The sequence below is a fragment of the Prunus persica genome, chromosome G8 (assembly GCF_000346465.2).
Source record: "Prunus persica cultivar Lovell chromosome G8, Prunus_persica_NCBIv2, whole genome shotgun sequence".
NCBI classification, from domain to species: domain Eukaryota; kingdom Viridiplantae; phylum Streptophyta; class Magnoliopsida; order Rosales; family Rosaceae; genus Prunus; species Prunus persica.
The window spans coordinates 9879335-9906934 of record NC_034016.1 but is presented as its reverse complement, the minus strand read 5'-3'; the positions used below and the strand labels follow the sequence as shown (position 1 = coordinate 9906934).

Genomic DNA, 27600 nt, shown 5'->3' with positions numbered 1-27600 from the left:
GTCACCATAACCCAACCACCATTTCTGCCACCACCCCACCTCAATTATTGCTACCACTCCCACCTCACCACCATCTTACCACTAGCAACCGCACCACCAATATCACACATGATGACACCACCACTACTAAATAAATGTTAAATTTCGTGTTTAATTCATTATACTTTTAGATTACTCAAACAAGAAATTTTATAAATTCTGAAACATTAATTTCTATAATTTTAAATACCATCATTTGTGAATTCTTTAGTATATTTAAATTTCCTCTTCCAAACTTACCAAGAGAGGTTAGGATTTTACATAAGGTTTGATATGATGGGGAGAGGTGTATAGTATGGGAGAAGGTAAGAATTTACAATAAATAAGAAAATTGAGTAAACCAGTTTGATTTGGAAATCGATAATTCGACTGGTTCAAATTCTCTTTTCAGTATCATATTCGATTGCATTGGTAAAACTGGAACCGAAATTGGTCCGATTTGATTTTTGACCAAAGGTTGACTGTTTTAGCCAATACAATTTTTTTTAAAATTTTTTTTTTTAAAATTTCGGCGCTGTTCTCTGATTCTCCCACCCCCTATTCTAAATGCCTAACCTTGCTTACTTTCTTCAGTTTTTGGTTTTTCCAAGCATATTATTTTCTTAGCTGAAAATTACATTTTTGAGTAGAATTGGAATTGGCAAGATTTTGGTGGAATTAAGGAGTGGCACAGGGTGAAGAAGACTGAATCAAAATTCAAATCAATGATGTCATTGGAAGGAGTGGCCATAATCATACGAAGCCATATTTTGCTCGGTTTCCCCATGCTCCACCAGGTTCATTATTTGCCGACTGTAGAGTATAATTTTCATCTTCAAATTTGTTTGTGCGTGTCTGTAATTCGCCTCTGTGCTGCTTTGATTGTATCAACTTTACTCAGGTCACTGTTGTTTATTCTTATCTCACCTGGTGGAGACTAACAAGTTCCATAGGTCCAATCAAATTGTTCTTCTTTCTGAATAATGCTTATGAATGCATCAAACTGTTATTTGAGTAAATTCTTTTATAGTGGTATTGATTGATTGAATATATCATAGGATTTTGCCTCAAAGGAATAAATAACATGCCCATATTGATGCACTTATAATCTTTTTCATGTAGGTGCTGTTCTTCCTATCAAAGATATTGTTCTTTGTGCTCATGATGTTGGTGCAAAAGTCCTTGTAGATGCATGTCAAGAGTGTTCCACATATGGTGGTTGATGTGCAGAATATTTTTAATTTTTTTAATTTTTTTAAAAGAGAAAACTTCTATTCCCACCGAAAAGCTTCAATCTTTCACTAAGCAGAGCACCACAGGACTCAAAATTCCTCCATGATTGATAAACATGCCTCCCTAAATAACCGATTCACGACGAAGAAACTAATGAATGCTGACTTTCTTGTTGCTTCTTCTCACAAGGTTAGGATACTGCCTTATGTACTGTAACCTAGCCTTATGGGCAAGGCAAGTATATGAAGCAAGGAATAAACATGCCTCAGATGTGTGGGCCTACAGCCTACAGGCGTCGGATTCTTATATGGAAAGAGAGAGTGATCTCTTGTCCGCCATGCCTCCATTTTTAGGTAAGCTTCTTATTTAAAAGTTGTCTTTTGAAAGTTCATTTGCTTTTTTATATCTCTATCTAAGACAGCAATGGCTTCTGTGTAATTTGAAGTTGACTGTAATGTTTCACCTCTCTTTCTAGGTTGGTGAATTCGCCTAACTCGAAAACTTTATGTTTAAATTAAATGCAATGATAACAGCAGCTTGAAGTTATTGTCCGAATTATTTCTGTGTTTAATTGTCACCTTGATAGATGAATTTGAATACAACAAGTCCTGCTCTCAAGAATATCAAGACTAGAAGATGCTTATGGAAGTAGAAATGAAGTAGTAAAGTAGGTTATATGCAAATGCACACAAATATTCTTGCTGCGCTCTGCATTTGGCCTTGTTTTTTGATAAATCATATGTTCTGATCTCGTTTCCCATTACCTTAATGGAATGTCAGTTTTTTCCTCATCCGATGAAATTTTTAGCTTTTTCTTGAAGCAGATCACTCTTTATGAGCGTCATTGCTCATAGGCACAAATTTTATTCGTGCTCTTATCTTGTCAAGCTTGATTCCTTTATCTACATGAAATATACACTGATTTGTGCCACCTTCTGATATGTCCTTTTGTAATTGTCCCTCATTGCCTAAGCTAGATTTGAGGCGCTGGAACACCAGCAATTGGGTTAGGAGCAGCTACTGATTATCTATCAGGATTTGGTATGTAAAAAATACATGATGATGAGGTAAGTTGAATTCTTCTGCCTTCTGAATTTCTTGTTCTATATATCTGGTTTATACAGTTTTGTTGCAGGGCTTTTCTTTTGGTTATTAATTGTAGTAATTGAAAGAGAAACTATTATAGTTGAAAAGATAATCGTATTGCATTGACAGGGCTAGTAACATTTAAGACTCCGAAAGGCAGAAAGGCGAATCGCGTATTCCATTCCAAGTACTTTATCTAGCGAAATCTATGCCAAGATTGTGCGTTTCTCTTTTAAGCCAAGATCACATGTTTATGTAGTCCTTAACTTGTTTGCAATTTTATTTTCCTTTTCTTGTTTGCAATTTTATTTTCCTTTTTACAGATATTTCTTGCAAAATATCTATACTATAGACTTTGTTTCGTCCCTGATATTCGCACACGTCTTCTCCGCTGCTCTGTGTTCTTTCAACGTCGAAAATATACCCTACATATCTGGCAACTTTTCTTAAGTCAAGATCACACGTTTATGTAGTCCTTAACTTGTTTGCAATTTTATTTTCCTTTTTACAGATATTTCTTGCAAAATATCTATACTATAGACTTTGTTTCGTCCCTGATATTCGCACACGTCTTCTCCGCTGCTCTGTGTTCTTTCAACGTCGAAAATATACCCTACATATCTGGCAACTTTTCTTGACCAACAGGTGTGGAAGGAAATAGAAATGAGATTTAATAAAATAGCTTATACTGAGTCTTGTGTTCCCAGCATGAAGTGGCTATCCAATCAGGTCACCATTGTGCAGAACCCCTTCATCGGCATTTAGGAGTGCCTGCAAGTGCACGAGCAAGTCTTCACTGGTACAACACTGTTGAGGATATTGATGACTTTATCCAGGCCCTCCATGACACAGTCAGCTTCTTTAATTCTCTCAAGTAGGGGCTTGTACTCTTCCCATCCTTGCCAGGCTTCTGTAAATTTTGTATAAACTTTTCTACGGACACACACCGTAAGCTTATATGATCTGAGTATAGTTTGTGCAATAATTTAAATCTGTCAAATTACTAGCAAGACGGGGGCTATTCTTTTGCTGAAATGTATGACACGTCAAGAATTTCTTTTTAAGTATATTATTTTCCTCACAAATCCATGACAAGTTACACGAGGGGCAGATGACTCAAAATAACAAAAGAAACAACCCAATGCCATGTATGTTCATGGAGACTTGGGAATCTTTGGGATAAAAAACAAGTCAAAAAAAGCAAAGTGGCTGGTGAGTTCGTTTGTAAATATAACTTCACTGCTGCTTCTTCTCTGAAGGAAAAGCATTTGATTATCTTATATTCCAATTATCCAAAACAGTTGAACGGATGAGCACAACAGAAGAATCGGTGCGTGATTTGCCGTCAAGTGATTCCATCATTCTGAGGAGGAAATGATGAACCTACGGTATGGCCTCGCAAATCTCATCCCGCCAACAAAGTTTGTAATCAGTAATGTCCTATTTTCCCGTGCATCAGAGCCTTCATGCGATCTAATAATCAACTTGAGTTGAAATTTATTGAGAAATTTCTCAGTGCAGTCAGGACACCAAATCAAACCAATGACTTTCTCTATATTTAGAGAAAGACCATGAGTAATTGAGGAATCCGACCACATCACGTCAATAGAAATCAAGTTGGGGCCTTCCCATGGAGGGTTATGAAAGAGAAAGAAGAGTTTCATGAGAAGGTCCCAACTTGATTCCTGGCGACGTGATGTGGTCGGATCCCTCAATGACTCCTGGTCTTTCTCTAAATATAAAGAGAGGCATCGATCTGATTTGGGGTCCTGACTGCACTGAGAATTTTCTCAATAAAATTCAACTCAAGTTGATTATCAGGTCTTCGTGGATCACATGAAGGCCCTTTTATACGTTGCAGTACTTTATAAAGAATTCATGCCATAAGATTACTAATTACAAACTTCCTACTTAACTTGTTGAGGAATTTGGTGTGCTGTTTTTGGGGCAAGGATCATCAATAGCATAAAGATATCATCCCACTTTGATGAAGTAAAAGTTGCAATTGATGCTCTGGGCCTTAGGCAACGAGAATTGGAGAACTACTGTCGTAAGCTGCGTGGCCTTCTTCTCACCAAAGGAGGTATTGCCGACTACACTGAGTGCGTGGTGAAGGCAGCAACAAGATCGTCTCAGTGTGCCTTTTCTGTTCTCTTTAGTCGTGCCCAACTGGCTCCATACTTGCAACTGATTTAGAAAATAAAAGCCATTTAAGAATTCTCAATCATCTTTTACTTTTATCACAGTATAAATCAACAAAACTATACATATGCTGACCTTCCAGTTTTCAGGTAGAATGGACAATCGGGTTCACCCTGTTAGAAGCAAAAGATACATGATCAACATAAATTTACAACATCAAAAAGCTGTTAAATCAAAAGAAGAAAGAGTTAACTAAAATTCTGGACGTAATGCAAATAGAACGATAAAAGGCTCATGTGTTGCTTCATCCTCACCGGACTTACAGGAAGACCCTTGGAGTTAAATGATAGTGCAGGAGGCTTCACAGCAAATCCAGTTCCCTCTAGCTGAATAGTTGTCCCAATTTCTCCAATTTTATTCTCTTGCTCGGCTGATGGTATCTGGATATCTTTCGGATGATGAAATTTGCAGGTTGGACCAAACTTACATTGCCCCATTTTCAAGTAGAACTGTTTAAAAATTACGAAATGGAATATAAGCAAATCTACATCATAGTTAGATAGATAATGCACGCCAAAAAAGAAATGGAAATATGTCTTACTGCACATGGGAGTTCAGAAGGCCTCTCAGGTAAGGCAAAAACATCAGAATTTTCTGAAGCAACCTGAAACCAGAGTAAAGCATCATTTCTTAATAAAATAGGGAATAGATCCAGATGGAATAGGTCCAGATGACAGTTAACTCTTGGAAAATCCACATATCATTTGCACTTACAGCAGCAGCTAGTTTGTCTTCGGATGATTGAACTTGCACCTCATACCAAATTTGCATCTTTGAGTCTTTATAAAGTACTGCAACATAAAAAAGGGAAAAGAATCCATGTCCAGTTAAATTGTTTAAAAGTATCATTTCTGCAAAAAGAAAAAAAAAATTGAATTGCTACTTACTGGACAATCTGGCTCTCCAGGTCTATCAGAAAGGAATGCACTTGGAGCGACAAGTGGAACCTAATGAACAAATAATAAACTTCTGTTATGTTATAGCAATATAACTTTTGTCTCTTTGTCAATTAATAAGCAAATAGACAATAGGACACAAACAGCTGCAATCTGTGATAAACAAATTCAATTTCTAAAATCAATAGATTCCTGATCTAAGGTGAAATCTGAGGTGAACTGACTTGATGAAAGTAATTCAAGCAAAAAAACATATTCATACTTGCTGATACGCAAATTAAAAAGCACACATAGAATCAGAAATACAATTGCATACAAGATTAACTTAAATTAGCAATGTAAGCATGCATCGAAGCAGCAACTACAATTATGAACTTCCAGTAAACGTCTGTATTAAAGCAATGAACTTTAATCATAACCATATTCAACATTCTCACTTTCTTATCAAGCAAACAATAAACAATTACATCACAACAAAAATTCGAGATAAAATGCGAAAAATATTGCAGCCCGGAACCTTCGGAGGGGCGTTTGACGCCGGGAACGCCGGGCTCGACATCGGGAACGGTGGGACATCAAATGCGACGTCGCCAGATACATAGAGCTACTTCGGCTATGGTGGTCGGTGGCGGAGGCGGAAGTGTCCGACCAGGAAAGGTACCGTAGGGTCAGGTCGGATAGGTAGGAGTCGGTTAGGGCACATGAGGTGTAGACGCTGGAGAGACCGGCTGTGGCGGCGGCATCAGCAGCAGCAGCTGATTGTGCGGCGCCGTATCCTTAGAGATGGCTCGACATTGATTGTTAGGAGATGTAAATCCCAAATTTATAGGCAGATACAGCAGCTGCCCTAGAAACTGTGAAATTCAAATTCAAGTCACTTGTTTAGAGTTTAGGGGGTCATCATTCGGCCCGCAGACCGCGGACCGAAATGGGTAGCCAGAAGTCCAAAGGCCCAAATATAAATAAAGAAGAACCCAAATATATTTGAATCAAGATTAACTCAAGTAAATAATAGGATTTTGCATATATAATATAAAATAATTGTTAATAAGCTTTAAAACTAAAATAAACATAACTTCTCCATAACTTAAATGCCTAAGACATTCAGAAGCCAGCATTAAAGAAAGCTTTCATTTTGTTGTTATCTCAAAGGCTTTCATTTTGTTCCAAATTTCCAATGTAACAAATTAGTGAGCTTAAAATTGCATAATTCAAGGCAAATGAAATAATGCATTATTTAAAATTTAATTGGTCATTATGGTTCGAGCGATAATAACATTATAAAGTGTAACCAAGTAGCAGTAATTTTTCCCTATAAATTTTAAATTTAAAAGCAAATATACGCATGTAAAACTCTTTAGAAAAAAAAAATGCACAACTGATATTAGTTGTCAATCGGAATAAAGCATTAGACCAAATCAATTAAATCATATAAAGATAGTGTAAAAGAACCAACGTTGAAAGTTATTTTAATAAAATAACAACGTTAACAACATGATTATTTTTTTTTTTGTCAAAAGGGAGGAATTCATTAACAGGCCAAAACGCAACAACCAAAACGAAACCAAACAAGGAAAAATGTCCCAGATAGACAGGACGAGCAAAAAAATAAACTAAATGCAAGCTGCAAGTGGCCATAACACCGATGTCGTAGAGCTGCTCTAAACGTCGCCATCTACAAAATGCCTCCATGCAAACTAAGGGTGAGGGCTGGGTAAATCATCCTTATTCAAAATGTGCACCAGTGAAGATGGGGGTCGCCTGACCCAAGTTTCCTTGTTCATCTTCACACGAGCCAAATTCACAATATGATATGCTACAACATTTGCTGATCTTGGACACCAAGTCCAGCTAGAAAACTCAAAGTTTGGATGGCCAAGTTGATCCTGAATCCTACATAAGAGCGGGTACAACTCCCACCTATCATGACTAATGTTGTCACTGATCCCACGCACCACCTCTAGGTAGTCTGACTCAAACTGGACATGTCTGAACCGTGTTCAATAGCTAAAGAACATGCTTCAACAGCTGCCAAAGCCTCAGCCTCAGCCTCCTACGCAGAGTTTGCCATACAGGGAATAGCCATTGCCAGAATAAAGGTTCCCATATAGTCACGAACAACCAGACCAATGCCACCCTGATTTGAGGTGGGAGACCATGCCACATCCAAGTTGATTTTAACTCTAGGAAGCACTAGAGGAATCCAAGCAGAAGAAGCAGTTTCCACAAGCGTGGGGGAGGGACAGTCCAGGCGGGTAGCTGTTACAGCGTCAACAATTATTTTATAGTGATGCTGTGTTCTGTTTTTTATTTTTTTATTTTATAAAAAAGCTTGGTCCAAAACGACGTTGTTTTGAGGCTAGGTCAATTTTAAAAAAATTTGACTAAGCCTTGGACCAAATGACGTCGTTTGGCAAGGCTCATTTAAAAAAAAAAAAAAAGGATGCGCAGCGCAGCAGAGCTCACCAATGGCCTGGGACTTTCGTCGAGCACTTGGTGTGCATACAAGGGGGCTTCCAGCAGCTGTCCAAGGGGGCTTTCATGGAGTCCCTTGCCAACTTTTCAGCCTTTCAAGAGGTCGTCTGACCCCTCTTGTCCCAACGTGCGTCCGCCACTGGTGATGGGGTCTTCCTTCAATTATTGCTTTACAATGAAATTTCCAAATAATCCAACAAGTAAAAGCAATAGGCATAGCCACACGGGCCACATCAACTTTATTAAGGCTTGCCCGGATCACCACATTAAGAAGCCATTCGCACATCGTAGTGATTTCACTTTTGCAAATTCTCATACTCAAAACACCTCCAAACCAAACAGGACTAACCCATGGACAAAGGAGAAGAATATGCTTGACAAATTCCTCAGATTGATGGCGTAAAGCACATAAGGGCGAAGATCTCACCCTTCTCCTATAAAGATTCTCATTTGTAGCCGAACCCCTTCTTAGAGCACGCCACAAAAAAATTTCAATTTTTGGGGGGCATTTTATTCCCCATATGAGACTCCATATTTCAAGAGGTACTTGAGACAAGGTAGAAGCCTGGTTGATTGTCCTCGGGGCAGCCAAATGGTGGAGCTAGTGATATCCAGACTTGACAGAGTACATCCCAGACTTCTCCAAAGGCAAAATTAGTCTATCCCCTGCAAATCTTGACCCAATAGGAACTAACCTGATGGCTTTCTTCTTCGAATCACTAAGCAAACCCTCGATGGACTCAAAATTCCAAGCCCCAGTATCATGGTCAATTACCTCATCTACTGTCATATTCCAAACCTCATTTGATGATGAAACACAGTGTGGGGGTAGGTTGGGCAGAGATGGGACCCATCGATCAATCCAAATTCTCACCCTTGCTTTATTGTTAATTTTCCAATGAGCTCTGGTAATAATTATATCTCGAGCCTCAAGAAGACTTGACCAGGCCTAAGAGGCGCGACAACCTCTCCGAGCCTCAAAAAAATTTGAATCAAGAAAGTACCGACCCTTAACGACTTTTGCCCACAACGCATTCGGTTCCAAGATTAAATGCAAGACTTGCTTTGCAAGAAGAGCCAGGTTAAAGTCCTAGAAATTTCAAAGGCCAAGCCCTTCATCAAGCTTAGGCTGACACATGCTTTCCCAATTGATCCAATGTATTTTCCTTTCATTCCCAGCCTGACCCTGCTAGAAATTTGCAGTAATAGAATTGAGCTCATTACACAAGGAGTTAGGAAACCAAAAGATATTCATAGGATAGGCAGGGATGGCTTGGACCACAGTTTTCAAAAGAATTTCTTTTCCGGCCTAAGAGAGTAACGCTTGCTTCCAGTTTTGCACCTTTTTATTGATTATGTCTTTAATATAGGCCAAAGAATCCTTCTTGGCCCTGCCCAAAAGTGTAGGGAGCCCAAGATACTTCCCAGGATCATCAATCCCCCTAATATTCAAAGTATCCTCAATTTCCATTCTCATGCAATTTGGGGTATTTGGAGTAAAGAAAAGACAAGACTTGGAGTAATTTATCTGCTATCCAAAAGCTTTGCAAAATACGTTTGATCACATTTTGGTTTTGTTGCTTTCAGGAAAACAAGTGTGTCATCCCTAAATAGAAGATGCGAGACAATAGGTCCACCCGAGCCCAGCTTTATGCCTTGCAAGACATTAGGATTAATTTCTTTTGAAATCATAAGTGATAGCACCTCGCTAACAAACAGAAAGAGGTACGGAGATATCTGATCTCCTTGGTGGATTCCTTTGGATGGATAAAAATGTCTTCTTGGCTGGCCATTAATCATAACTGCAAAAGTCACAAATTTAACACACCTCATCACTAGGTTTACCCAATGATCATCGAAACCCATCTTTTGCACGACAGCCTCCAAGAAATCCCATTATACTCTGTCATAGGCTTTATTCATATTTAACTTCATCGCCATCTCAAAAATTTTTGTAGATTTTTGAAGTTTAAGGTAGTGAAATACCTCATGCACCACAAGAATGTTATCTTGGATTTGTCTATCAAAAACAAAAGCATTTTGGTTTGGGGTGATGATACAAGGGAGAACTGGGTTGAGTCGATTTGCCAAAATTTTGGATAAAATTTATAGGAAAAGTTTCTCAAACTAATTGGCCAGAATTGTGAAACACTTTCATGACCATAGACTTTAGAAATAAGAACAATATTTGTCATTTATGCTAGAAGGAGAAACAATGCCAGCAAGAAAATTCTCAGCCGTTCCCACTATCTCCTCATGTATTATGCTCCAGTAGTTTTGGTAGAAAGTTCCTTAGAATCCATCTGGACTAGGTGCCTTCAAAGACCCCAATTTGAAAGCTGCAGCCTTTGCATCATCTAGGGTAATTGGCTGAAGGAGATCATCATTCATTTGGGGAGTTACCACACCTTCCACACGAGCATTACCCTAATCACGAGAGACATTTGAGGAGAAAATATTTTTGAAATAAACTTCAATCATTCTTGTAACACCCCGACCCCAAATTTAACCCTTATTTAATTATTTAATTATTTAAGGGTATTTTGGTCATATTTTTAACCGGAGAGAGTTTGGGGCAGTGACTAGTATTTTTGGATAGGTCGTACTGAGACGAGTTCATAGACACGTAGTGGGCTCGAATCGGAGTTGTAACGAGAAAGATATGGTCAAAAGAAGCCCAGTGGCACAATCGTAAATATTTTGAAATGAGATTTTTTTATAAAAATCAGGTTTTCTCTCTCTCTCTCCCTCCCTGCGCGCAGAACAGCCCCCCCTGTTACTGTTCACAGTGGCGATTTTTGGGCCACCACCGCCGCATCCGGCCACCGCTCGGGGTGGCACGGTTCTTTCTCTTTCCATCCCGACCAATCTCAGCCACTGGAACCACCTGTGCTCGCCGGAAAATGCAAAAATCCGACCGATTTTAACCCAAAATTCAAGGAGCTCGTTCTCCCTCATTTCTTCTCCAAATTTGACGAGTAAGGTATGGATTTCTACCTATTTTCCATGCTCTAGCTGATGGTTGGGTAGGATTTCCTTAATTTTGAGCCTAGGATAGTCGATCTTCGATTTGAAATTTTTTCGATTTTGGGAGTTTGTTTTCGGCCACTTCCGGCCACTTTTTGGGGTAGGTCCAAGAACAAAAGTGGCTCCAAATAGGGTGTTATACCTAGGGTAGGAGTTTGGAGCCGTGGTTTTGAGATTTTCCGGCGAAGCTTTATCGCTTTGGGCACCACGCACGTGCGGCAGTGCGTGGGCACTGTAGAAAAAGTGACACTATGTCTCGATGAGATCCTTAGGTTGTCACGAGTGTGTAGGATTTCGCGGATCTCAATTCGGACATCGTTTGACCATCGAACGGACGATCGCATATTGTGCGTTATCCGGGTTCGATAGGTTGGGACTGTTGGATGGTCGCCAATCATTACCATGTTTTCTTCGTGACACAGATTTTGCAGGATGCCACGAACTTGAACCCAGAAAGCTACATATTTCACCTGGATCTCTTTTATAGCAAGTGTTGAAGGCCACCTTCTCACCAAGAAACATTGTTTCATAACTTGCCAGGGCCCATTGTTCACCAGCTTGTCTGCCATCAGTTCATCCTTAACAATAATGGAAAAAATGTTGTCTTGCACCCAGCAAATTTTTGCTTCACCATACTCACGCCATGCTCTGGTTAGAATGCTTTTGATAGCCCCTTTGTTGGGCATTTTGTCCGCCATAAGTACACCGACGAGTTGCCCATCTTCCAGGTTGTCTATCCCCAGTGCCTCCTGACCAGATCCTCATGATTTGGCTTAGCCATCAAGTACAAATCCTTTTGAGTTAGGGTTGTGAAGGAAATTTTTGGAGAAGGGCTGTTTACTGGGAATGGTTCTTGATATGGGTCTGATAAGGTTTCAAACTTTTTGAAAGTGTAATACTGAAAATTTTTCATATGCATAAAGGTTTTGAAAACTTGGTTGCAACCCAGGGTCAGTAGAAAAACTAGGAGGATAATCAGAGCAGAGAGTTCTAGATTTTTGAGGGTATGAGAAAGGTGGTCATTCGCTGGGGTCCATTTATACAAGCTCATCCTTTGGTTGGTGAGGGTTTTATTAATGGATGGCAATAAATTTTGTTGTGGCCGGGGGCGGGGGCATAAATGAATGCAGAGATTCAAAATAGGAGCAACTTAATTAATCATAAAGATAACAAGTACAGACCTAAGGAATTTAGCTCCCTTTGTCATGGCATGTATTCCAGACATAGACAAGTCAATCTTGCAGAATCGAAATCACACCAGTCTTAATTAAGAGTTAATGCTCTGTTGAAACAAAATCCTTACAGTTTACTCATAAGATTTGGGATTTATGAGCATTCAATGGGGTGGAAACAAACCACCCTGGGGGGTAGAGATCTCTCATGGAGGAAAGGAGAGGCTCTCACAGGGGAGAGAGAAAGGCTAAGGTAGATTCAAGAATAGATAGATTGTAAAACTTAGTGGAAGTGGGTAAGAGAATTATTGATTTTCCTAATCATTCCAGCATAGAATCGTTAACAACATGATTTAATGGCAAATATGAATACAAATTGAAGATTAAATCATATCAAAGGAATTTAAATTAATCTACAGTTTTTTCAAAAATTAATAAAACAAAACTAATGCAAAGCTCTTGACTTCAAAATTACAGTAAGACTATATAATCAAATCATAACATTTCTTATTTGCAAGTTCAAAAAATACTCTTGCCAAACTTAACAATATTAACACACACACAAATGTAATTAAATTTTGACAGGACCCACCCTCGGACTCCTTCCTCGGATTCCGTGATGAACCCTGCTTCTTGTCCAGCATCTAATTGATGACGGACCCACTTTCCTAAAACGTTCTGTAGCCCTAATGTAAACTGATAAAGACTTCGACTTTTGCCGAAATTTCGACAGAGTCTCCCCTGTAATTGGAACATTTCCTAATATACAGTACCTGCAAACAAGCACCATAACACACCCAACTTCCAACATGCATAATAGTTAAGAATATTTAAATGGGCTTCACGACTTCTACCCAAACTCAAAACGAGTAAGTAGAGCAACTAAAGATTAAGTTTACAACCTTCGAAAATCCCATAAGACAAAGATAATAAAACCCAATACACCATATTAAAATTCCAATTCCGAAAATCTCAAAGGTATTGATCATCAAATCTAATAACCACATGAACAAATACCCCAAAAACCAAAATCCATAGTATATTCTAAAGTCGCGAAATCCAAAATTACCACAATCCGAAACCCAAATCCATATATTTTAAAAATAATAATAATAATAATAATCCCTAGAAATCCCATATCACATTTATTCATGAAATTCCGTAGTCGAAAAATAATGCTCATTTAAAACAATGTCCGCTCACAGCAAGTCCAGAGTTGTCCGACCATGAGAGGGTCCCTGTTGTGGAGTACGTGGAGCCTGAGTACCTATTTGAAAGAACACGAGGACTTAATCAATAAAAGTACCCAACCACGAACTTTAACTCAAAATCCTAATTCCTAGGACTCAATGTGTATGCACGACTTTTAAATAAGTTCCTAAGGGTCCGACAAGGTCTACTAACATGTACCCAAGGATTTGGTCTTGATCGAGCGGTCGGATCTAAGTCAATCGCATGTTCAGACGGCGATCGGTTCGCCTAACCCTAGGGTCATTAATTCGGAGTATCTAGGACTCCGACTTTCAATCAACAAGTTCCTACATGATCTTAGAGGTACATGGAATAATGTAATTGAAAATGGAACCGATCGAACGATCTGAACCTATCAAACCTGGATATTGCATAATAAGCACAATATCCGTTCGATAGTCAAATGGTAACCAAAAGCTAATTCGAGCATACCATCGTGCTCGGGAAGACGTGGGGAGTATTTTAGAACTAATCGGGGCGCCACAAAGTGGACCACGGGTTTGATCCATACATTCCTATAGGTTCATAATTCTACTTAACTTTGGAACAATTCAACAATCCACAAAACCTCAAGAATTTAACCTCTAAAATAGATTCCCATAAATCAAACATCTTAAATATTTACCTCACTCTTCTGAATTGGTCTGAAATCCTCAATTCACCTCCCAAGGAGAAGAACCACAAAAACAGCACTTGGAAACAAAGAAGCTTATTTCAGTTTGTACTACTTCCCACAAGGCTAAACTTGCTGGATGACTATTAATTTTAGATATCTGGTAGACTACAGAATGCTCAACAAATTTCTTCAAGGAACCTTTCTCATCTGAGTAAGAAAAATCGACATGCAAGATAGAATTCGAGCCTACATCAACCGATAAGACAAGGATGAACAAGTGACACTTAGACACGTGGAACCAGCAGACAAGAAGTAAGAGAAGACTAGTCTCACCTTGAACAGGCTTTCAGGTAGATAAACATCTCCAATGGCGTTCCATTTTGGTTATGTCATAGCACTCAAACGAAGGAACAAATGTGATGAAGACTACATCACCAAAAGAGCAGTGAAAAATAGACATGCAAGGCCAAACCCGAGCCTTACACAGAGTACTAGGCTGTGATGAACTTGCACTCAAATTGCATTTGAGGTAGCTACACTGCTTAGATTGGGCTCAATTTTTGATATGGTCTATTAGACAAACAGATGAACAAGTCTGAAAAAGAAGATATTTCGTTTTGATTTAGGAGAGAGGGGTTTTGAAGCGTGCAACAGAACTGACGGGTTTGGAAGCTATGATGAGTTTAGGAGAGAAGTCTTTAGGGAATGGAGAGAACATGAGCTGGTCAAGACTTTCATCTGTGGGAATTATAAAACTGACAAAACTTGGGAACTAAAAGAGGTAGGCGTGGGATGGTCTGATCTTGTGTTTTTAAATTTTGACTTCTCCAAAATTACAATTCTCTCACAGCACTTCCGTAGATCACAACTTTCTCGTTAAAACTCCGATTTGAGCCCACTACGTGTCTATGAACTTGTGAGAGTGAGCTCTACGTAATAGTCTAACTTTAACTCCCAAAACTAATTCCGAACAAAAATTGACCAAAAATACCTTACTTTAAGGGCAAAAATGTAACTTTGCAAAATAAAATAATTAGTTGGGACAGGTGTTACAAATTTTATAAATTAAGGCGGTCATGTTAACGGCAACTATTAACAACTTTATTGGAAAAATAAATATGGCAATTAGAAACAAGTGTGACCCTTGGGTTAAATCTAGAAAATTCATTTAAAAATAATAATAAGTAATGAAATTTATTTTTGTCTAATTCTCAATAAATTGAGGTTGGTTCCAAAACTATTGTATCGGGAGTATTTTTGCTCACCACCTTAACTCAATGTGTACCCTTACCATCTATCTTAACACTTGACACCTGCCCTTGAAAATAACTATAGTTAACTCTTTATTTTTAATTCTTTTAAAGTATTTCAAATTAAAAAAAATAAAGTAAAATAACATTAAAAAACAAAAACACAAACTCTCTGCCCTTCTCTCTTCCCCTTCCCTACCAGCTCTACCACCTCATAGACAGTCATAGCCATTACCACTGCCACCGTAACACCAAAAACAACAGGCCTAGTTGAAAAGGCGTTCTCTCATTTCACAACTTAGTTGTATTTCGAATAGATTCGTTTGTTTTTTAAGTTAATATTTTATTTTGGGGGCGATAGGCTTCAAGTTGCTGCCAATATAAAGAAGAGGAATTCCGCTGTCAATTTGGAACATGTGCTCTACCACAAAATGCTGAATCTTCAAAATGTCAATTTCTTTTATATTTGTAATTTATTTGCTGAATCTTCAAAATGATTGTAGACAATTTGTATTTTGATAACAACTGTTAGGGGGTGGTCAAAATCCACCCGTGCACGAGAATTGACTGGGCACGTGAAGAATAGTGGCCGACCTAGGAATTGAAAGGGCACGGCTAGGTTGAAGTTGAAGATTCGGCGGGGCGTGGCTAAAAGAGTAGGCTGGGCTTCTCAATGGCAGATATAGCAGCCAGGATTCGTTAGCAGAGCTGAGCTTACGAAATGGCTGGGCACAGCCGGAAAAAGCTGGGCCATACAAGGTGCGGCCTGGCGGTTTGAATGGAGCAGGAAATATCAGCCAGGATTGGAGAAGTTCGCGGGCTGGGGTGTTGGAGATCTCAGCTGGGCGTGTTGAGTGATGGTGCGGCTGGGCAGATTTGGAAAATTACGGCCGGGCTTGGAATGGATGAATCTCGATGAAGACATCAGACACAACATCAGACAGACTAACCTATTTTTCATCTCGCACTTTTCTTTTCCTAGACTTAGGATTTTACTTTTTATGCACTTAGTGTAGCGAGTTCTTCCTTTTCTTAGTATAAGTTTAAATTTTCGTTCAATTTATATTTTCTTGTCATTTAAATTCAAGTTTATTTCGATTGCTTTACTTTTCATTGTTATTGCACTTCAATTAAGTTTAATTTCAAGTTCATTTTACTTTATCGTTCTTATCGCTTTCATTTCGTTCTCGTCTTTACGTTATTTATTTTTCGCACTTTACTTTACACATTTGTCTTTAAATTATATTTAAGTTTAAGCACCTTTACTTTATGCATTTGTTCTTCGTTTCATTACGTTTCACCTTTAATCTTCATCTCCACCCACTCCACATCATTTGGTCGCTCACATAAAGCCTTGACTCTGAGGTAGTGAAACAACCTAGGCCGTGAGGAGGTTCCTTGCTCGGCCGAACAATCGTTTGATTAAAGTTAGATCTCGGACGCAACATATCCATCTACTCACATTCCATTCAAGCCCAAATTCGAGGCTTGGTGGTGGCACGCCCTGCACTCAAAAGAAGAAGGATCAAAAGCTCATTATGTCGGCTGCCTCTGCCGAAAAGAGGGAACAACAATTTATGGAGTTCAGCAACCATATCTTCAATTTCAACAAGTCCTCCGACATCGACCCAGCCAATCCCAATTTCTCGCAGGGGTCGAAGAAGCTCTGCGCAGTGCCGACCTTCAACGACATCATGAGCCCGGCCAAGTTTGACAACATGTATTTTCGCAACTCGCAGAGAGGGTTGGGTTTGTTAAGTACGGACCAGGCTTTGATGACGGATTGGAGGATGAAGCCGCTTGTGGATCTCTAAGCAATGGTGGAGAGGGTGAACGAGGTGGGGGAGGGGTTTCTAGAGGGGCATAATGGCTAGGGTTGCTGAGGGGTAGGCTGTAGTGATAGAGAATAGGGCTTAAGGTGGGCTGGTCAAGAGGGGGAGAGGGAGAAGGAGATAGAGAGAGAGAGAGAGAGAGAGAGAGAGAGAGAGATTTTGTTTTTTTGTTTTAAATGTTATTTTATTATTATTATTACTTTATTTTTTGATTTGAAATAATTTAAAAGAATTAAAAATAAAGTGTTAACTATAGTTAGTTTCAAGGAAATGTGTCAATTGTTAAGATGAGTGTTAAAGGTACACATTGTGTAAGATTCCACATCAACCAACGGAGAGGGGGTGATGTGCCTTATATGTGCACACCCGCATCCATCTAGCACGAGGCCTTTTGGGAGCTCACTGGCTTCGGAGTCGTAGGAACTCCGAAGTTAAACGAGTTGGGGGCTAGAGCAATCCCAGGATGGGTGACCCACTGGGAAGTTGCTCGTGAGTTCCCAGAAACAAAACCGTGAGGGCAGAGAGGGGAAACAAAACCGTGAGGGCAGAGAGGGGAGCCCAAAGCGGACAATATCGTGCTACGACGGAGTTGATCCCGGGATGTGACAATTTGGTATCATAGCCACTTTGCCGTGTGGTGCGAGTGTGCCGACGAGGACGTCGGGCCCTTAAGGGGGTGGATTGTAAGATCCCACATCAACCAATGGAGAAAGGATGATGTGCCTTATATGTGCACACACGCATCCATCTAGCACGAGGCCTTTTGGGAGCTCACTGGCTTCGGAGTCGTAAGAACTCCGAAGTTAAGAGAGTTGGGGGCTAGAGTAATCTCAGGATGGGTGACCCACTAGGAAGTTGCTCGTGAGTTCCCAGAAACAAAACTGTGAGGGCAGAGAGGGGGGCCCAAAGCGGACAATATCATGCTACGACGGAGTTGATTCCGGGATGTGACACATTGGGTTAAGGTAGTAAGAAAAAATGCTCCCCTATTGTATTTATGAGCCAACTAGCTAAGGATTTTATTACTATTGGCTACTTCAAAATTAAATTTAAAACATTAAAATAGCAATAAAATCTCATAAACCTTTATACCCGTTTTTGCAACATAATATCTATAATATTTGGGCAATTACTGCTAGGGTTTGAAAAAAAAACCTTCAAACTAATTTACGTGGTATGATTATTATAGCTCAACGTTTTGGAGTTCAACCAACTATATAAACCATGGGAAATAAAAGGGGAAAAAAAGGGTTACTTACAGTTTAGTACCCTGTAGTTACACTCTCGTTTGGTACACAGAACTGTCTTGGCATGGACTATGCTTAGGGACTGGCTTGGCTTGGCTTGGCTTGGTCTAAGTTGGATAACACTTATCCTACGTTTGGTGTATGCTTGGACTAGAACTAGAATTTTTTTATTTTTTCAAAAATATCTATATATATGTATATATGTATTTTATAATATATAAAATATATATGTATATATACATACATATAATATATATAGGTGTATATATGTATATTATAATATACATGGGTATAATACATATACATATATTTATATATATGTATGTATATTATAATATATAATATATATATGGGTATGTTATAATAATAATAATAATAATAATAATAATATACGTGTATATACGTGTATATACGTATATTATATATGTATATATACATATACATTATATATATTATAAAATACATATGTATATATAATACATATATTATACATATATTATAATATATATATACGTATATACATGTATATAATATATGTGTATATAGGTGTATCTATATATTATAATATATATGGGTATAATACATATATATATATATATATGTATATTATAATATATATACATATAGTATAAATATATAATGTATATGTGTATATACGTGTGTATATGTATATTATAATACATACATGGGTATAATATATATACACATATATGTATATATACTTATATATATTACATATATTCATGTATGCTATTATTATAATATTAATATGTATGTGTATATGGGTATATTATAATAATAATATACGTGTATATATCTATATGTATTTATATATTATATATGTATATATGTGTTTATATATATACGTGTATATATGTACATTAATATATAATATAATATATATTACATATATACATGTATACATGTATGCTATTATTATAATATTAATATGTATGTGTATATGAGTATATTATAATAATAATATATGTGTATATATCTATATGTATATATATATTATATGTATATATGTGTTTATACACAGAGAGCTTCCATTGAGGGATCTCTCAAATAAGCTTATTTGAGGGACACCCCTTGTAGGCCCCACTCCGGATTGTATTTCACTAATCCAAACCGTCTCTTTTGTAGATACTCATTCAAAGATCATCTCTACAAAAAATCACTTGAATCCGATATCATGTGACCACTCAATTGAGTTATTGAAATTTTAGTACTTTTCTTAAAGCACCGTGTTCATTGATTTTGTAAGACACAATTGGATGTCGAAACGGTTTCCGATTTGTCTAATTTTTTATAAGGATGATCTATGAATGAATACCTAAAAATTAGATGGTTTGGATTATTGGGAAAAGAATTGTAGGGTACCCTAAAGGGCGTCCCTCAAATAAAATTATTTAAGGGATCCCTCAATAGAAGGGGACTGTGTGTTTATATATATATATATATATGTATATGTGTATATACATGTATATATGTATATTATAGTATATGTGTATGTAATAATAATAATAATAATAATAATAATAATAGTAATATATGTTATTAGTATTACAATATAATATATGCATCTTGTACATTGGTGAACATAGGACTAGCTAATCCTCTCTTTTTACATGGGCTTAGTAGTCCCCTCCTAATGAGGTGTTTTTGGTGGGCCCAGTATTAGCAATCCCATCTAAGACTAGAATTAAATGAAACAAACATGGTACTAAATTTAGTCCAAGCCAGTCCAAGCCAAGACTGTGTACCAAACGACCCCTTAATGCATATTAGTCCCTATCTTTTTAATTTTAACAATCACATACCTCAGTCTTTTAAATTTGTTATAATGTGGTTCCTCCGTTAGGTTTTCTGTCAGATCTCTCCGTTAATTGCCTACGTGGCAATGTAGGTCCCACATTTTTCAATTTTTATTAATTTTAAATTAATTAAAATATTAATAAAATATTAAAAACCAAAAAATAAAATAAATAAATAAATCTCTCTCTCTCGGTGACATCACCCTCACTGTTTCTCAACCATCACCACCACTTCCTACACCCGTCCACCATCTAAATCAGCCCAGTTCCTCTTTCTCTTTCTCCACCTCCACCTCATATCCCTCCATCATCCACTTCCTCTCTCTCTCTCCCCATCTCCACCTCCTCTCTCTCTTTCTCCTCCCGATCTGTGTTTTTAGATCGCAGCCTCAAAACCTGCCCCAGATTCAAGCCTTACCACATCAATCTCCGCCCAGTGCCTTCTCTCCCTCCGTCTCCCTTCAAATCTTCTCTAGACACCCATCACCAATCTTCAGATTATAACGTCTAAACCCACCTCAAATTTGAACCTTGCACTCACGATCTCTCGTAGTTGTCAATTTGAAATGTGGATTTGGTGGGTTGGGTGTGGCTGCAGATCCATGTGGAAGCAGATGGCAGTCGCTGGAATCTGTCCTGGGAAGGCAACTTTGGATGGTGGAGGCAACAAAGAAACAGAGAGAGGGAGAACGGCTAAGAACAGTAATTAATGCTTTGCTTTGTTCTTCTTATTTTTGTACTGGAATGGAATGGTGGGTAGTTGGCTCCTACTGGGATCACATTGTAACAATTTAAAAGAATGAGGTATGTGATTGTTAAAATTAAAAAAACAGAAATTAATATATCTTAGGAATGTAAGTACAGAATACTAAACTATAATTAACCCAAAAAAAAAGAGCAGCATATTTCAGGAAATGTTTTATTTATTATTATTATTTTTAGATGATAAAAGTTGCGGACCAATTTTGTAGCAGCTCTTCCGTTGGTTATTCAAATGGGAAGATCCAATGTGGCCATAATGTTTGGTAATGAGTAAAACAATTAAAAAGTGAAGTGTGTGTCTCTCTTTATTTGGAGATTTTTTCACTCTCCAGCCAGTAAATGAGAGCTACTATGAACGGAGACTGATAGAATTGTGGTGATCATAATATGTTTCGAAGAGTACTGACTGTTTATCTATAGTATTATAAGGTGTTTGGTATTGTTTCGAATAAATAGTCAGACTAAGTTATACTGTGTTTGGTGTTCCATCGGATAACATCATATCAGCCTTTGAAAAAAAAAAAATATTTCTTTGATAATTTAAGTGGAAATTGAAATTCAAATGACACGAAATTTTTTGGTAAGATTTATATGACAAAATTGTTTTTTCATTTGTTTTTGCCAAATCATTGTAGCTATTAGATACATCCAATGGCTGCCTAATACTAAAACAAGAAACCTCTTTCCCAATTCTCTCTTCCCTATATCTGCTTCCTTCATTGTCTTCCTTGCTGGCCCACCACATCATTGATGCAAAACCCCCCAAGTCAAAATTTAGAATATGAGATTTTGACCAAAAAATTAATATATAAAAAAATATGGACTGAGCTTTGAATCAAGAGCCAATTATATTGACCCACCAATTAAAAAAATTAAAATAGAATTGAGAACCAAACTTGTTTGGCTGAGCTTTGAATCGAAACAACATAAATAAGCAAGAACAAATTTCAACACTAAGCAAAGCTACAAACTTGGGTATTCGAAATTCAAACAAAAAAACCACCACACACAAATTATTAATTTGTGTTTTCCACAAACAGTCACCAAATAACTTCTAGAGAAGATAGCAAAGAAGAAGATGAAGAGTGAAGACGAGAAGCATATTGGAGAGAGTATGAGAGAGAGAGAGATATATATATATATATAGCGTCTGATCTTTCACGTGTGTTCTTTTTTTCCAAGCCTTATAATTAAGCATGTATTATCTAAATCGGGGTGTGTGAGTTGTATTAGTTAGTCAGGAAATGAGAGTATTAAAAGCCCAAACCGTTTAAAATAGTCAAGTAATTAAATAATACAAGTTGACACCAAACAACTGACATGGACTATTTACTCCTATCCAGAGTCTAATATGGTATACCAAACGAGCCTTAAGATTGTTATAAAAATCTGCTATGAGCAAATTATGTACTCTGCACACAACCTCTAACTTCCAATCATCCATATCATCAATATTGACACATTTTAACAAGAATGGGCATCCCCATTTCTTAGTACCAGTGTCCCTCGAACACTTTTTCATATTACCATTTGCATCCGACCTTACACCATTTGTCTCACTAGACTTGCAAGGCTCATATTTACCGTTCCTCTCACAAGCAAGTATTAATCGATGTCTCCTCTTGCAATCACCTCCAGAATCAGACCTTCTAATTACAATTACGATATTATTCATCTTTCCTTGTACACGAGCTCATCTAATTAATGCATCTCTACCTTTGAATATATACACATTAAACTCATGTTATTTGAAGTTCAAATTTGAAATTTTAATGCCACGTTAATAAAACTAAAAAGGATTTCAAACCAAAAAAAAAAAAAAGATACTCAAATGAGTACCTCGTAAGTTGTGAATTGATCACTATAGTCCATCACACGTTCTATTCCAACATTGTTGTCTTCAATAGCGGCGTCACCTTGGTTTTGTTCCTTCAATAGGAGTAATGTCAAAATAGCTTGCATGAAATTTGTGGTCGACAACAAATTACTGAAAAAACAAATATATTTCGGTTCTCGCCATTGAATAATAGGTAAAATTCGGTCATACGACATCAAACTCCTTTCCACATTATGGTGAACCTCCACTACATCTTAAGTTAACGGCTGGTCAAACACAATCGAAATAAGTTCAATGTTTCAGTGGCATGCCACCAAATTTTCCTATTACGTTCAGTACTAGTGTGTTGCACGTAACCAGCTACTACGTACCATGCAACCCTAAACTTGAAAAACGCTAAAAAATAAACTCATACCTCATTCGAAGCCTCACCAACTTCAATCTCACCCTTCGTGAATAAATATTAGGTATGTTTTCACCAATATAAGCTTATAAACCTTGTTAGGGTTCTAAGGACATGATGATTTGAGAAAAAAGTCTAACTAGGGTTGTAGGAATGTATGTGGAGTGTAATGAGCAAATTTAATTTTTATTTTAAATATTTTTTGCCCTTAACGGTAATTACATACAAGGGTAAAATATGTTATTTAAAATTAGTATGGGGTCAAAAGAGCAAATTACGGGGTTCAAATAAAATCACCCTTTAAATTTTTTTAGGTCCATTTATTTGAAAAAATAAAATATACCTAATACACATATATTTAATTGAAAAATGTTAATGCATTAAAAAAAACACAAAAACAAATTAACATAAATAAAAAAAATTATTTACATCCCCAGATATGTAAAGGAAATGTAAAAATGACTTTACACCTCTGAAAATACACCTCTTAACTGTGAATGCTCTTATAAGCGAACATATCGACTCATGTAGTCCACAATAATGAAAGTCCCAACCACACTATTCATTAAGTTGTTGTACCCACTCTATAGGTTCTGCACCAATTCAACACTCCTTCCATCAATTCTTGCATTTCACCTTATGAGCTCCACTCTTACAACAATTAATCTCGATCTAGTTATCATTATACCCCATTATACAAGCTTGAGGGATAAGGAGCATTTTCAAAAATGTTTATAATCATACAAGTTTGGATATTGCTTACATTTGACAAACTTGTTCTGGTGATATTACAACTTTGGTTTATTAGAGCATTGTACTAATTAATTAAGCACAATAATTGTAGAAGCACCAGACAGAGCAGCCACCAATTTATTCAGAGTTCGAAACCCGTACACGATCCAAGATGGATTTGCCATCAAGCATGCTGCTTTGTTGAAGCTCCAAGTAATCTTTATACTTCATCCCAATATATGCTGGCTTTCGGTTTTCATTGTTTATGAGCTCGGGTGCAGGCGTAACTACTGTTTCAAGAGATGGACCAGTTGGAGTGGCAAGGGATATTCTTGTAGCTTTGTTGGTCAGCACTGCTCGATGAATATTGCTCCTGTACTTCCCATTGCTAAAAATCTAAAATATGTAGGAAAAAAAGTGAGCTGTAATCGTGGAGGTTAATTAGGTTACTTAAAAAACGAAACAATTTAGATCATGAGATGACATTGTGAAGTGTTCTCAAACGACTTGCTAGTACCATTTTACTTACTAAAATGACCAAAATGACTTGATCTCGCCATATGCAAATTGTGATTGTCCCAAAACCCGTTTAACCTTATATTGTCATCCAAGTCCCTAAATTTGGAGCAATAAATGCAACAAATGTTTAGTCAATGAAAGGAAGAATTTGTGAGAGAAACTTTACCTCCAGGTGATCACCAGTGTTAACAAGGAAGGAGTTGGGCATGGCATTGACATTGACCCATTTACCCTTGTGTTGCACTTGAAGACCATTAATGCCATTTTGTATAAGGAGGGTCAAGAGGCCATGATCAGAATGAGGTGGCATTCCCAAGGCAAGCTCTGGCTGTGGACATGGAGGATAAAGGTTTGCAATGAAGATCTGCAAGCCTGACTCAACATTCAAGAACTTCTCTAAGTCGCTGGCTTCCAATCCCAAGCTCTCTGATATTCCTTTCAGGAGTTCTCTTGTCACTTGTCGCGTTCTTTTGCAATACTCTAATGCAAGTTCACTAAAGCAAACAAAAGGTAAACCCGTTTCACTAAATTCATCATCACAGGTACTTTCTTTTAAATATTTAATGTGAAGTTAACATACTTTTTTGGTTTTATATATGTTCGTATATGTAGGGGAAGTCATGAATTATAATATTTCACATTTTTTCTCATATCTATTTCAGGTAAGTAAACATGTCAGAAGTGTATAATCATGTTTGCGGTACATCGACCGGGGATAATTCGAACTTATTTGCCTACGAGGATGGCTGCTAGAATTTTTGTTTTAAATGGTGGTACTTAATCGCACTCCTTCAGAGGTTTTGGAAGTGGTTTTTCGACTTTGTTTTGGATTATTGCTTCTCACACATCATGTGTTCAGCCTAGCATGCAGTATCTTTCCTATACCTTCTCTTTGTCTTTAATTAAAAACGAAAACATTTTACGAAACTTGTCCTAACAATAACAACTTTTTACTCTGATTTATGTAATCACGATTATACTTATGGACTCCTATTAAGTATTGAGAAGAATTGTAAGCATACACCTTGAATTAAAGTGGTGAGCAAAAATACTCCTTTCAATTATAAGGTAAAGCAAGTGATTTTTGTCTCTGATTTAACTAATAAAAATAAATTCCAATATTCTAGATTCGATTCTCCTCTTTAAATATCACTTGTATGAAAAAAACAAAACATTATACCTGAAGCCAGCAGGTTTAGTGGGGAAGTGGAACTCAGGATATACAAAAACCTTGAGAAAATCCCTCCAAAACATCACCTTCTCCACCGAGGCATTGAAGCTGGTCCCACACCTGATTGGATCCAGTACATGCTTCCCCTCAAACTCGTGCTTCTCCTCCTCCGTCAGATCAAAAAACCCTTGTACCCCTTCCAAGATCGCCTTCATCAGACTCTCTGGCACACCATGATTGATCACCTATGTCATTGACACGTGGAAAAAAAGAAATTAAAATTTAATTCAACAATTTAATTCCCATCTGTAATTAAAATAGTACCAAGAAGAAGCCCCAGTCCTGGCAGGCTTTGCCAAGGTCATGGATGGCTTGGGAGCGCTGTTCGGGAGTGCCAGATGTGAGGAGAGAAAAGTCAACGGTGGGGATCGTTGACTCTGTATCTATCAAAGCTGCCAGGTCATCATGGGGATTGTTTGTGTAGGTATAAGTGGGAGGGATGAAGGTGATGCCTGGTGATTCTACAAGCTTTTTTATGCTGGTCATCAGTTTGGCTGGCTGATCATGGGGAACTTGTGAAGAGTAGTGGATATTGAACTTTGGATCTGTTGCAGCCATGGAGATAGCGAGAGAGAGAGAGAGAGAGAGAGAGAGAGAGAGAGAGATATATATATATATATATGATATCGGCAATTTGGGATGGAGGTGAGGTGAGAGTCCAATAATGTAGATGATAGATAATTGTCGTAATGCCCATTAGTGATCTACTCATAGTCTTTTAATATGTATTTTATTATGGATTTTGTTTTTTTTGAGTTTTTCTATTTAAAACCCCACATTCTTTTTTGTTTATTCTAATACTTAAATAATTAAGCTCTTAAGTTTTATTATTGTGTAACAAAATAAAAAAGGTTATCTAACTTAATACTTAACCCTAACACATCTATACTATACACTCCAGAACTCTTCATATTCATGAGAAAGACATGTTGGTTTTGATTTGAACTTTTAATTAATGGGTTCTTTTCAGTTTTAGTTTGATTGATTGGGAGTATGTGAGTTTTATTGTTTTCTTCTATGCCAAGTTGATTGGTTTGTTTTGGTGCCTTTGGTAATGTAGATATGGGAATGCGACTGTGGCGGAGAATACGGAGAGATAATGTTTCCTACAAAAACAATTTGCTGAATCTAATGTTACAATGTTTCCCAATGTCATTGATAAAATCCTTTTTTACAATAAAATATTAAAGACATGATGTTATGCATTAGGAGAGAAGCGGGGCCATGTCAAATAAAATTTTCATTAGAATATTTGGGTTTAGCCTTTTATTGGAATGTTTTATCTCTTTAAGTAATGTAAGGTTGAGGTGAATTTAGATTGGTAAGGAGCAAGATAGCGGGGTGTGGGGTGTGAGGTTGATGAGTTTTTTATTTTTTTCCTGTTGGGTGTGTATTTAGGGGTAGTTTAGGAAGATAGTGAGGTTTTCTTAGAAATTGTAAAAATTTGAATTAGAAGTTAGAGTGAACTTAGAATATAAGGTGAACAAAGAGAAGTGCGAGATTTAAATAGAAAAACTTTTGTTTTTGTTTTTGTTTTTTTTTTGGGTACATGTAGAGAACTGAGAAAGTGGGTACCCCATTTTACAGACTCTGTCGACTGGTAGAATTCTGTAATGAGGGTCTTATTTAAGGCCCTCATTAGAGCACCTCCACCCCACAAGGTAAGGGCAAGGCAAAAGCAAAGCAATGTTTGTCACTATTCACATGAATAGTGGTAGCCCTTACCTTTTTTGTTTCCATCCCAAAGGCCAAGGATAAAATCAATTACTATTCAAATGAGATATGAGGAGATGAATTTGTATAGAGTTTTTGGTTTGGGAAGTAAAGAATATGGCTAGGTATTTATAAAATAATAAAAAATTCTGAAATTTTTGGTATTTTTTTCATTTTTTTGTTGTTGCTGGCGTTATTATGACATCAGCATTATGTCATTTTGCCCATGCAGCAGCTCAGGTACAATTTACCTATGGGCTTGCCTGGGCTCGTGGGACCCA

General features: G+C 37.3%; 2 protein-coding genes and 2 long non-coding RNA genes across 11 annotated transcripts; 1 reads left to right on the top strand and 3 right to left on the bottom strand.

Moving 5' to 3' along the window:
* LOC109950684 lies at window positions 522–3322 on the top strand. 5 transcript variants are annotated; one of them, XR_002272985.1, is made up of 4 exons: window positions 524–815; window positions 1141–1604; window positions 2229–2318; window positions 2467–3322. It is a non-coding gene; the product is annotated as an uncharacterized LOC109950684 (long non-coding RNA). The 5 variants fall into 5 exon arrangements; XR_002272986.1 differs by having other exon boundaries at window positions 522–815; window positions 1441–1604; window positions 2229–3322; XR_002272987.1 differs by having other exon boundaries at window positions 523–815; window positions 1446–1604; window positions 2229–3322.
* On the bottom strand, window positions 3366–6260 carry LOC18766899 (zinc finger CCCH domain-containing protein 37). Of its 4 annotated transcripts, none has more exons than XR_002272982.1 (7): window positions 5953–6259; window positions 5427–5486; window positions 5254–5330; window positions 5081–5133; window positions 4794–4988; window positions 4615–4652; window positions 3366–4524 (listed from the first exon to the last, which is right to left on the bottom strand). XR_002272982.1 is itself a non-coding variant. In XM_020570546.1 (7 exons), the coding sequence occupies exons 3-7, from the start codon at window positions 5308–5310 to the stop codon at window positions 4470–4472; spliced, it is 399 nt and encodes a 132-aa protein (XP_020426135.1). In that variant the 5' UTR covers window positions 5311–5330; window positions 5427–5486; window positions 5953–6260; the 3' UTR covers window positions 3366–4469. The 4 variants fall into 4 exon arrangements, 3 of the variants coding, with proteins under 3 accessions (XP_020426135.1, XP_020426134.1, XP_020426136.1); XM_020570546.1 differs by having other exon boundaries at window positions 4803–4988; window positions 5081–5143; window positions 5953–6260; XM_020570545.1 differs by having other exon boundaries at window positions 3377–4524; window positions 5081–5143; window positions 5953–6254.
* LOC109950573 lies at window positions 6879–8915 on the bottom strand. Its single transcript, XR_002272814.1, has 2 exons — window positions 7902–8915; window positions 6879–7694 (listed from the first exon to the last, which is right to left on the bottom strand). It is a non-coding gene; the product is annotated as an uncharacterized LOC109950573 (long non-coding RNA).
* Window positions 23511–26383, bottom strand: LOC18768700 (protein DMR6-LIKE OXYGENASE 2). The gene is made up of 4 exons (XM_007201017.2): window positions 25871–26383; window positions 25556–25791; window positions 24542–24869; window positions 23511–24252 (listed from the first exon to the last, which is right to left on the bottom strand). The coding sequence occupies exons 1-4, from the start codon at window positions 26162–26164 to the stop codon at window positions 23995–23997; spliced, it is 1116 nt and encodes a 371-aa protein (XP_007201079.1). The 5' UTR covers window positions 26165–26383; the 3' UTR covers window positions 23511–23994.

Excerpts from the sequence above, each read along its gene's own strand:
- LOC18768700 (XM_007201017.2), bottom strand. The coding sequence starts at position 26,164 with ATGGCTGCAACAGATCCAAAGTTCAATATCCACTACTCTTCACAAGTT. Across the intron at positions 25,792-25,870 it reads AGGACTGGGGCTTCTTCTTG|GTGATCAATCATGGTGTGCC; the intron begins GTACTATTTTAA and ends TCAATGACATAG. Across the intron at positions 24,870-25,555 it reads ACTAAACCTGCTGGCTTCAG|TGAACTTGCATTAGAGTATT; the intron begins GTATAATGTTTT and ends TGTTTGCTTTAG.
- LOC18766899 (XM_020570545.1), bottom strand. The coding sequence starts at position 5,310 with ATGCAAATTTGGTATGAGGTGCAAGTTCAATCATCCGAAGACAAACTA. Across the intron at positions 5,144-5,253 it reads AAGACAAACTAGCTGCTGCT|GTTGCTTCAGAAAATTCTGA; the intron begins GTAAGTGCAAAT and ends CTCTGGTTTCAG. Across the intron at positions 4,653-4,793 it reads AGGGTCTTCCTGTAAGTCCG|GGTGAACCCGATTGTCCATT; the intron begins GTGAGGATGAAG and ends TGCTTCTAACAG.